At 31.8% G+C, this 10,933-nt stretch overlaps 4 protein-coding genes across 7 annotated transcripts in view; 3 read left to right on the forward strand and 1 right to left on the reverse strand.

Annotated features, from left to right (window-relative positions):
- Nucleotides 1-202: 202 nt before the first annotated feature.
- On the forward strand, nucleotides 203-2,545 carry LOC115236358 (ubiquitin fusion degradation protein 1 homolog). 2 transcript variants are annotated; one of them, XM_029808746.1, is made up of 5 exons: nucleotides 203-360; nucleotides 489-609; nucleotides 677-831; nucleotides 1,073-1,624; nucleotides 2,177-2,545. In XM_029808746.1, the coding sequence occupies exons 1-5, from the start codon at nucleotides 358-360 to the stop codon at nucleotides 2,246-2,248; spliced, it is 903 nt and encodes a 300-aa protein (XP_029664606.1). In that variant the 5' UTR covers nucleotides 203-357; the 3' UTR covers nucleotides 2,249-2,545. The 2 variants fall into 2 exon arrangements, with proteins under 2 accessions (XP_029664606.1, XP_029664605.1); XM_029808745.1 differs by lacking the exon at nucleotides 203-360 and having other exon boundaries at nucleotides 477-609.
- A 624-nt stretch (nucleotides 2,546-3,169) lies between these two features.
- On the reverse strand, nucleotides 3,170-5,128 carry LOC115236359 (vacuolar protein sorting-associated protein 29). The gene is made up of 4 exons (XM_029808747.1): nucleotides 4,917-5,128; nucleotides 4,323-4,514; nucleotides 3,801-4,036; nucleotides 3,170-3,502 (listed from the first exon to the last, which is right to left on the reverse strand). The coding sequence occupies exons 1-4, from the start codon at nucleotides 4,917-4,919 to the stop codon at nucleotides 3,385-3,387; spliced, it is 549 nt and encodes a 182-aa protein (XP_029664607.1). The 5' UTR covers nucleotides 4,920-5,128; the 3' UTR covers nucleotides 3,170-3,384.
- A 1,871-nt stretch (nucleotides 5,129-6,999) lies between these two features.
- LOC115236269 (cell cycle checkpoint control protein RAD9A) lies at nucleotides 7,000-10,517 on the forward strand. Of its 3 annotated transcripts, none has more exons than XM_029808611.1 (6): nucleotides 7,000-7,309; nucleotides 7,662-7,847; nucleotides 7,934-8,098; nucleotides 8,355-8,511; nucleotides 8,812-8,983; nucleotides 9,275-10,517. In XM_029808611.1, exons 2-6 carry the CDS (start codon nucleotides 7,776-7,778, stop codon nucleotides 9,957-9,959), a joined length of 1,251 nt encoding a protein of 416 aa, XP_029664471.1. In that variant the 5' UTR covers nucleotides 7,000-7,309; nucleotides 7,662-7,775; the 3' UTR covers nucleotides 9,960-10,517. The 3 variants fall into 3 exon arrangements, with proteins under 3 accessions (XP_029664471.1, XP_029664470.1, XP_029664472.1); XM_029808610.1 differs by having other exon boundaries at nucleotides 7,008-7,309; nucleotides 7,662-7,864; XM_029808612.1 differs by lacking the exon at nucleotides 7,000-7,309 and adding an exon at nucleotides 7,345-7,564.
- The window catches only part of LOC115236270 (endonuclease G, mitochondrial), a 22,064-nt gene continuing 21,481 nt past the window's right edge, over nucleotides 10,351-10,933 (forward strand). The window contains exon 1 of the mRNA XM_029808613.1: nucleotides 10,351-10,785. Coding sequence (XP_029664473.1) covers nucleotides 10,519-10,785 — 267 coding nt within the window. The 5' untranslated portion in view covers nucleotides 10,351-10,518. The remainder of the gene's footprint in view (nucleotides 10,786-10,933) is intronic.

Below are 10,933 nucleotides of genomic sequence, written 5' to 3' on the forward strand. Positions count from 1 at the left end.
ATTTTAGTTCCTTTCCTTCTGTGCGACCAATCACAGACGATCCGCTGTTTTCAGTACGGTGTTTGGTTCCTTTCCCAGAGCGATTAATGACGTCATTGCATCGTCTCTGCCAATGGCTGCGTTCCAATATTTACTGCCAGTACTGAAAATCTATAGTGCACGTGACATAAACTATACATTTTCAATACTGACAGTTAATATCGGAATGCAGCCAATAAAAGACTTAAATTCATAGTAAAATATAGTGCTTAATTGATCCGGGTTGAATTAACCCGTTCATTCGAAAACGCTATAATTTATATCGTTCCCATATAACAAAAGTTTTATAAAACATTGTCAAGAAAATTAATTGCAAATATGGTAAGAAAGATTCGAGGAGAAAGATAATTATTGAGATGAGATAAATCTTGACGAAATTTGTTTTTTTTTAACTTTTTTTAAGCAGATAGATTGAAGTGAATGATTTATTACTTAAAATGACTTTTCAGTTTCAATTCGGGTTTAACATGTTTCCGGAGATCCCACGCCCTTTCAACACTCAATACAAATGCTTTTCGGTGTCGATGTTACCCGGCACCTACCGTCAGGATGTCGAGCGCGGTGGCAAAAGTCAGTAGAGACTGCCAGCTGTATGAGAATAAATAGAAAATTTTGCATTGATTCCTTTATTTTTCAGTAATCATGCCACCATCCGCTCTGGAACAACTCACCAGGCTTAATATTATTTATCCAATGTTGTTCAAATTGACCAATAAGAAAACAAATAGAATTACTCACTGTGGTGTGCTGGAGTTTATCGCCGATGAAGGCAAAGTCTATTTACCTTACTGGGTAAGTAAGCGATACAAATTTCACTTTTGAAGTTGTGATAAGACTGTTATCAAATTACAATAAAAGTATTATTTGAAATTTTGTGTCTCAATTACCATTAAAGAGTAAATGAAAAATATTTCCTTTATCTAGCACCTATAACTTTTTATAATATATCAGTAATATATAACACATTTATAGCAATTTCAATATAATAAATTTAAAATAATTATATGTAATAATATTTACTGTTTTCTCATAGATGATGCATAATCTTTTATTGGAAGAAGGTGAGCTGCTAAATGTAGAGAGTGTGTCGTTACCAGTTGCAACGTTCTCGCGGTTTCAGCCACAGTCGGAAGACTTCCTAGACATTACAAATCCAAAGGCTGTGCTGGAGAACGGTCTACGCAGTTTTGCCTGTCTGACTACAGGCGACTTAGTCGCTATCAAATATAATCAAAAAATTTACGAGATGTGTGTTCTTGAGACCAGACCTGGTTCGGCAGTTAGTATCATTGAATGTGATATGAATGTAGAGTTTGCACCGCCAGTTGGTTATAAAGAACCAAAGAGAGAGATAAAAAAGGAGGAAAACGAGATGGAGGATTTGGCCGATTTGATGCCGGCGCCAACTGGTTTTGTGCCTTTCAAGGGTGAGGGCGTTCGGTTGGACGGCAAGAAGCGCAAAGACACACCCAAGCAGGAAACTTTGGCTGCTAAACCGACTTATGTTCGAGGAATACCCGATTACGATTATCAGATAGGCACTCTCAGATTTCTGCGCAACATGAAGCCAATAAATAATAAAGAGGTAATCACTAAAGTTAGATTTAAATGATAAAATATGAACATCTTGCATATATATAGATGAATTTATATATTTATATTTTAAGCTGAAATAATAATCTATACATTCTCACACCTAGTTTGCTTTGTAATAATTTAAATCACACAACAATCTACAATATTTGAAATTATAAAACTAAATGTAAACTTTTTGATTTAATATATAGTAATTATTTTGAATTATAATAATTTTACACATGTTTTAGTATACAGTGGCGTGCAAAAATTTCCGGCCAGTGATATTTTTTGTAAATATAACAATTATAACTATAAATACTTTCACAAACATAAACAATATTCTTTCACTATATTATTTTGTTTCCTATATATTATACTCGCACCTGATAATGGTTAAAAAGTCATTAGGTTTTTTTTAATAAATTATATATAGAATACGAAATGTCACTGGCCGGAAACTTTTGCACGCCACTGTACTTTGAGAAATTTATCTTTATGATAATTTATTCTGTGTGTGTGTGTGCGAATATATGATTGATATAATATTGTTTTATTATAGATGAAGGATTCAGACGAATTTAAGGCGTTCAGTGGCGAAGGGTTCACCCTTCTGAGGAAATCTAGAAAATAATAAAATAACAAGTGCGCGTGCACATACAAATACACAAGCGTTTATCCTTTTTAATTTATAAATTAATTTTTATGAATGTTTATCTTAGAGATTGAATAAATATTTTTCTTCGATTGAAATAATATTCTTGTAAGAATGTTCTATTATGGAATGACGTTTCTTATTTGTTACAAAAATGTGATTAAAGGATAGTTAATTTTTTGCTTCAGAGTTATATTTATATTGATACTATTTGTAAATATTATTACTATCTCTTAATAAATTTGGCATGTCTTTATTTTCCATTAATTTTTTTAAGTATGAAGGTAATGTTTTATTTTTTTCATATTTGAAAAAATACCGCTGGTGTTGTGTGTGTGTGGTGTATATATATATATATAGGACAAATTTATAAAATTTTATAGTCACTTTTTTATATTTACTATATAGGCTACAAAAATATTTGATCCACTATAAAGAAATCATACTCCAAAGTAACAAATTTCTGCAAACTCGCCTATCGTCGTTCGTAAATAGCAGACAGATGCAAAGAAAAACAAATTTATAAACCAGCTAATTAGACCATACAAATGTGCATAATACAGGTGATATACATGATTTATGGGTTAATCAGTTAGAAGTTAGAATTGAATCACAATTGCATAAATGCGTGTAATTGCGGAATATTGTATGTAAAAAATGAAGAGATTAGAATATATTAAACATTATACAGAGAAAATTCTATAGAAAAATGATAAAATTATATAAAATAGATTAGAGTATTCAAAACACCTTCCAGACCTTTTTATTTTGACGAGTCCTACATGTAGGCAAAGATCGTACCACGAATTTTTGTACACCCTACATATAAGAGAAATTTTGTTCAATTATTAATGGCAGTTTTTAGGATTTGCTTTAGGTTTTTTCTTCATCTACTAATTCATTTTAAATCCAAGAGAAAATCTATTTCACATAATATATAATCGATATTATTTTATTTACAACAAATATACGATTCATTAATTATGCTTATTTAATTAATTAATTAATCCGGAGTGAATTGCAAGTGCCCTGCAAATATTACATGTTTATGCGCATTTTTATTGAATTCCGGATATAATCGCAATGATAGACGCATACTGAAAATTCCATTGACTCTAACTTTTTTTGTATTCAATTCTCTCTACTTTGACTTCATCTCCAACCAGTTGATACACATAAGTGACCACTGTTGAGCTTTGAATATCCATCAATACGAACGATGGTATGACTGATCTGAAAAAAGAAGAAAAAATAATGAAAATTAAAACAAGATTTTGTATTAAATTAATTGTTGTCACAAATTATATTTCCCTAATGTCTTTTATTTTATTTTATTTTTTTTTTTTTTCGGGAAGTACTTTAAATTATAAATTTAAAGAAAAAAAAAATCACAATAGTTAAAGAAATAGTTAAGTTAAGTTTCTTTTTGTTTTTACAAAAGAGATACTTTTGTATAAAATCTTTATATATTGTAGAGAAGTTCTTTTGTATAGAACTTTTTTTTCTTTCTTCTAAAACTTTTTAGCCTTACGTGTCTAAAGGATTATAAGCTCCAGTAGCTGATCCAGGATTAATGTAGAATTTATTTTCATGCTCGTATGCCTCGAATTTATGAGTATGACCAGATATCAGAATATCAACATCCAATTGTCTCTGTATCAGTGCTAAAGATTCGGGATCACCCCATGGCACCACTTGATGCCCATGGGAAAGCCCAATTCTGAACTGGCCCACAGTGACTACTTTCTGTTCTGGATAATTTAGATTCTGTAATAAGTAAAACTCTTTTTCTTATACACATTTTATTTATATTTTTAAAGACGCAATTCTTTTTAATCAATTTAAATATATTTTATCTTAACAACTATATATTTTAACTCCAACATTTGTAAATTTATTTAATTATACATGTATGTATATGTGTATATATGTATATATATATATATATATATATATATATATATATATATATATATATTTAATATTCAATATTGTATAAATATTTTTTATTTTCATATAAATAAGAAAAAGCTATTATTGAAATAATGCATACCTCGTCAAAATCTCCTCTAACTACATGTACATCGCTGGCTAGTGTTTTGAGATAATCATAGGATTCTTTTGTACAAAGATTGCCAGTGCATAAAATATGTTGTATTCTACCAGGTACTAGCAGTTTTTTGAATTTACTTGGAAGACTGCTGCATCTGTGTGGAATATGCAAGTCGCCCAGTACCAACACAAGCTGCAAAAAAACTCATTTTTGTAAAAATATCTGTTTTTAAATTAAATCATTTTAGAAGATTTATGAATCATATTAAGTAATTTTCGTTAAATATACATATTTCAGTGAAAAACTGTAAAAGAAATTTATATATATATACACTGTTAAGATTTTATCCCAAACAGATGATTAAATAATAAAGAAATAAAAAAGAAAAAATATATTATAAGATATTTGGTGACTATTAAACACACACATATGTATGTGTATATATACATGTATAGACTTATTTCTTAACGAAACACTATTAATCATCCTAGCATACGAGATAAGTATAAAACCATTTTTATTTTAAGGTTAGATTATTAAAACAATTATATTTTGGTTTTTAGCAAATTTACAAATTAATTTTGCATCACTTACCATGATTTCCTTTAATTAATCCTTATATACTAATATATTCCGATATTTAAAATCTCCTCGATATCAATAATTATTATAAAGAATCACATAGAGATAAGAGGCAGAGAAACGTCAAACCAGAGGATACAAACAAATAATCTTTTAAAAAAAAGAGAGTAGCATGCATCGACTAGAGTCCAAGAATGGACTGCTGATTGCAGTGGAAGGGGTAACCTTAGAACATATATAAATGGAAGGGGAAAAGCAGGCTGAAAAGTGTCGGAACGAAGTGAGAAAGAAAATCATAGTTGCCTCTCTCTTGTGAGTAACTGCTCGAAAGTTGCGCATGCCGCCATTTGCTACATATCAAGCATCGTGTCTGTAGTATACATACTTTTGTGTACACACTCATGTGACTAATGTAATCTTATTTTCCATTGGGCCAAACCGGCAAAACCGTGCATGCGCACTTTTGAGCAATTACTCACAAGAGAGAGACAACTATGATTTTCTTTCTCACTTCTTTCTGACATGTTTTTCTATCGGGAAACAAAAGCATTCCCCTTCCATTTATATATGGGTGCGTTCCGTTTCACGCATTGAGCGCATAGATCGCCTGGAAATCTATAATATATGTTATATGAACTATAGATTTACAGGCGATCTATGCGCTCAATGCGTGAAACGGAACGCACCCTATGCCTAAGTGCCGGTCTACAATAAGTGATTTAAGCCTTAAGCCTTAAGAAATTGACCAATCACAGTCAAGTATGAGGAGAATACTCAACTGTGATTGTGAAATTGGCCCTTAACCGGACTTGGTGAAATTGGCCCTAAGGTAGCATGTAGGGCTGTGTTCCGATTCCCCACACGAGTGCACCCGATATTATAGTATACGTGACATATACTATTGTAAGGATCCACTGGAAGGTTATCCAGGATAAAGAGATCTCTTGAATGTCAGGATTAAGAGAGGCTTAAATAACGGGAGGTTTTCCAGCATGGATTATTAAAGAATTACAGCTTGTATGCTGTATAAATATATATGTATATTTGTAAAACACAATATAACGTTGTTACGAATACGCGAACTCTTACTAGCGGTATCTAACCGAAAATAGCTTAGAGCTCCTTAACGCGTGGAAGGCTTACCGCGTACTCCCCTTCTTCCTTCGCGAGTCTTCCACTTGAACTGGCAGCGCTGATCGCCAGTTCCTTCTTAACCAATAGTAACGCTTTCACCATCGTGACGTCATTGCGTTCGCGCAGACGTCTGCCCGAATGCGCACGCAGTCTTAAGGCTAGTTTATGCAGGCCGTAAGTGCCGGTCTACAATAAGTGATTTAAGCCCTAAGCCTTAAGCTCGTATCAGACTACGCATTGAAGATTGAGATTAAAGATTCAAGATTGAAATTTGACCACTCAGAATAAAGAAATTTTAGTCCCTTTTGTTCTAATTGGTCAAATTCCAATCTTTAATCTTCAATCTTCAATTTTCAATGCGTAGTCTGATACGGGTTTTAAGAAATTGACCAATCACAATCAAGTATGAAGAGAATACTCGACTGTGATTAGTCAATTTCTTAAGGCTTAGAGCTTAAATCACATATTGTAGACCGGCACTAACTGTTAATTTATGCCGGAACCGTTAAAGTTTAACACTAGAATTACAATGCTTTTGTTCATAATGCCATTATGAACAAAAGCATTGTAATTCTAGTGTTAAACTTTAACGGTTCCGGCATAAATTAACAGTTAGTGCCGGTCTACAATAGGTGATTTAAGCCTTAAGCCTTAAAAAATTGACCAATCCCAATCAAGTATGAGGAGAATACTCGACTGTGATTAGTCAATTTCTTAAGGCTTAGGGCTTAAATCACCTATTGTAGACCGGCACTTAAAGTTTAACACTAGGATTACAATGCTTTTGTTCATAATGGCATTATGAACAAAAGCATTGTAATCCTAGTGTTAAACTTTAAGTGCCGGTCTACAATAGGTGATTTAGGGCCAATTTCACCAAGTCCGGTTAGCGGAACACAGCATAGCATAGGCTGCGATCGAAAAGACGCTAGAGATACTTCGAAGCATTGCATTAACCAATCAGAATAGAGAAATCTTTACTCTTTTTGTTTTGATTGATCAATTAAACGCTTCGAAGCATTTCTAGCACCTTCCCGATCACAGCCAATATATCATCTATGGCGTTATTTATTTTGATTTGAATTTTGAATTGCACCGAACAATCTATAATTTTTGCGTTTATGATCGCGCGAAAAAGTATGAATTTCGCAGTTCCTTTACCCCAGAAAATCATTATAAGTAAAGAAAACTTTATTTTACAAATATCGATTTTACTTGGAATAATAAAGTTATCAATATGAAATGCATCGTACCTGGGGGAAATGTCAAGGGTACGTCATTAATTTTTTTTACTTTAGGTTATATTTTTCTCAAACTAATAGTGTGTAGTGCAAAAAATATATCGCTGTTCTTTCTATAATTTAACTTAATTATTTATTACGTATCTAAATTTTTCCTTTATTGCTTGTTTTATTGATATACGTTTTCTCTCCTTTCCAGATATTGTTTACAAATATATATATATATATATACGTTATACATGTGCTTATAATTCAAATAAAATAAAATCTTTTGGATAATTTAATGTAATACATATATCAGAATATAAAAAATTTCTTCTAAATGATTAATAATTTTGTAAAGCTTTTGTTTAATTGTTAATTAATACTTCTTGATTGATAGTATTGGCAAAGGCGATACATATGCTGGCAAAGATTGGGGATGAGATGTATGTGAATCCACAACAGGAATTTATATCCTTTCGTACAGTCAATATGGCAAAATCGGCATATTCTGATGTTACATTCCACAAAAATTTCTTCTCTTATTATATACTTGGAGATATTGAAGAAGAAGAGGCACAAAAGTGTAAAATTTCGATGAGAGTAATATCTATTATTTTATTTCAACGTTATATATTTAAATATTTAATATTTATTCTGTAATTTTTGCAGAGTGCTATGACTGTCTTTAAATCTGCGCATACATTGGACAAACAAGTGGAAAATTGTCACATTCATTTAGAGGTAGACTCCTGCAATCTAGTATTTATCTTGAAATATAAGAACGGTGTCAACAAGTCCCATCTGTCACCCATCCTGGATCCTGAGAAGTTGCAAGTACACTGAAAATATTCTTCTCATTACGCTTGACTTTAAGTGCAAAACTCGTGCAGTTCAAAATTTATTAAATCTAATATTAAAAGCTAGAATAATTTGATATATTCAAGTAAATTAATATCTTTAAGTACTTATACTTTGAAAACTTGGATAGATATAGCTTTTTAATACTGGAAAAGAATGCTGTATGTATCCTAGGCTTAAATTTTTATGATGTCTAGCTAATCTTTCTAATAAAGTTGTGTGAATTGAATAGGCATCGTACACTAAAGCTGGTATGACCAACGAACTGACATCGCGGGCTCGAACGTTGGTGGATGCTCTGCAAAATTTTCCACAAAATCTGATTGAAATAACACTTGAGATTACGCTGCACAAGTTGTTTCTTAGGAACTATGTAGATGATGCATCAGGTAAATCAAGTGTGCAACTTTTGGCACACTGTATGAATCTGTAAAATATAATTTGATATAATATAACAAAAAAAAAAAAAAAAAAAAAAAAAAAAAATTAAAAAATTAGTTAATAATATGCTGCTTATAAGTTAATACACATCAACAAACAATCAACAATTCAGTGATGCGATACAACATTATACACAAAAATAGAATGAAATAATTATTGAATTATTATTTAATAATTTAATAACGGGACTATTGTTTTTAGTTTTTACTTTTACTCTTGAGTAATGTTAATTGATTTTTTTTGTACAGTTATGGTAAATACTACGCGCACCCAATTAGCCTTTGGTGTTGGGGAATTTGATCGCTACATAATGGGCAATGAGACAACCATCACATTTTGTTTGAAAGAAGTCAGAGCATTACTCACTTTTAGCGAAAGCATAGGCATCCCAATCAATATAAATTTTGAGACAGCAGGAAGGTATGCATTAAAGTATACGCATTAAACTCTTTTATTTAGCATATTTTTTTATTTAAATGGATAATTATATTGAAAAAGAAAATGTTTATATTAAAATATAACTGTACTTTATACATTAATATATTTTAAATAATAATTTTACCAAAATAAATGTTCCCTAATATTTTTAGATTTTATATAAATGTTGATTTCATATATTAATATAATTTTGTGTTTGTGTGTGCGTATATCCTCCGAATAAATAAATATTCTAATAAATAAATTTTTGATCTTGTATATAATATTTTTCAGACCAATGCTGCTTACATTGAAGAATCAGGGATTTGAGGCAAATTTGCTGTTGTCAACTCTGAGTCCGGATAGTGATAGTCAATCGGATTCGTCAACCGTCAACAGACAAGTGCAACCTGTTCGAAAAAAAAGTGTTTCTTCGAGAAGCATATCCAAACGCATCAATAAATCTTCAAATCAAATTAAGAAGTCCATTCTTCCTGCCGACCTTACGGTCAATAATACATTTAAGAATAAACCAAAGAAAATGACGAATCAAATGGACAAGACGCTCACCCAGACTTCTGTAAACATTGTTTCGGAAGCGAATAATTCTATAAATAGTGCCCAAGAGAGAAATTTGAAACAGAATCGTTCGCTGCTTAATCCTGTCGATGCAACGTCTTCGGTGATTAGCAAAAAGATTCCGGATGACCAGCGGAAACTGGTGAATTCGGTGTTTTCTAACATCGCGAAACGAAAGTCGGCAAGCGACGAAGAGGATTGCAAATTGCAAGAGCAGACTGCAGGAAAGTGTATAGACTTGGAAGAGAGTGTACCGCATTCACCGCCGCCGTTACGTCAGGCAGCCAAGAGAGCCAAGTTGGTGTTCCAGAAATGTTTTCAGAACACTTTTGATCCTCGGATGTTACCTGGTCACGATATTATCTTGGTAGAAGACTCTGACGAGAATAATAGCGATTGAAGTATATCTCCACATATATTATATATGTATGCAAACTGGAATTCAATTCAAAAAATCAATTTGCTCAATATTACAACTGAGTAATTTCATAACATTAGACTTTCTAGGCAATTAACTACAATATAATGTTTTGTTTAAAAAAAAATTATTTATTTAATTGATTTTCATGAGTGATTAATAATATTTTTTTTTTCATTTGGAAAATAACAGGATAATTTGTTTTTATCTTTCTTTCATGAATACATATTAATTTATAGTATATTGCTAAATGTATGATACATGAATATTTTTTTAAATTTTATTTATAGATATTTTTACACACACACACACACACATGTATAGGCATATAAGTTTTATAATTGTCTTTATGCATATATTCGAGACACCCCGTATGTTATTATACAATACATCAACAATAACGTGTACTTATCCTTTTCACGATTTCGCGCAGTTCCTATGTATGTGATTCTAACCTCGTATTATAAAGTGCATTTTGGATGCGTTTTCTCGTTGAGAGCTCGTTCTCGCAGATGCTACTATAACAAAATATAAGGAAAACATGAATGGTATAAGGCAAGTAGCGTGTACGTTGACCGCCCTGACCAGTGTGGGTTTGGGAGGCTGGTATCTGGGCAAGTTCTCCGAACACAGGCGACATTGGAACGAGAAAGACAATGAAACAAGCGTTTTATCGAGGATGCCGATTCGGAGTATGCCAGGATTGCCCTTGTTTGGTACTGTTTCGGCGGCCACTTCTTTGACATCCGCTGAAAGCAACCGCCAGATGGGTTCCAAAGTGTCCTCCATCGCTACAAGAGTATCGCAGGTAAGCAATAATGTGAAACAAATTTATTTAATGTGTGGCATCTAATTTAGATAATTTGATAATAATTAGATTATCAAATTATCTAAAGTTAGATAATTTAAAATAATAATTAATTTAATAACAGAGGAATGAGGAAGGTGGCGGGGGG

This window comes from Formica exsecta, unplaced genomic scaffold (genome assembly GCF_003651465.1).
Source record: "Formica exsecta isolate Colony F162 unplaced genomic scaffold, ASM365146v1 scaffold247, whole genome shotgun sequence".
In the NCBI taxonomy this organism is placed as follows: Eukaryota; Metazoa; Arthropoda; class Insecta; order Hymenoptera; family Formicidae; genus Formica; species Formica exsecta.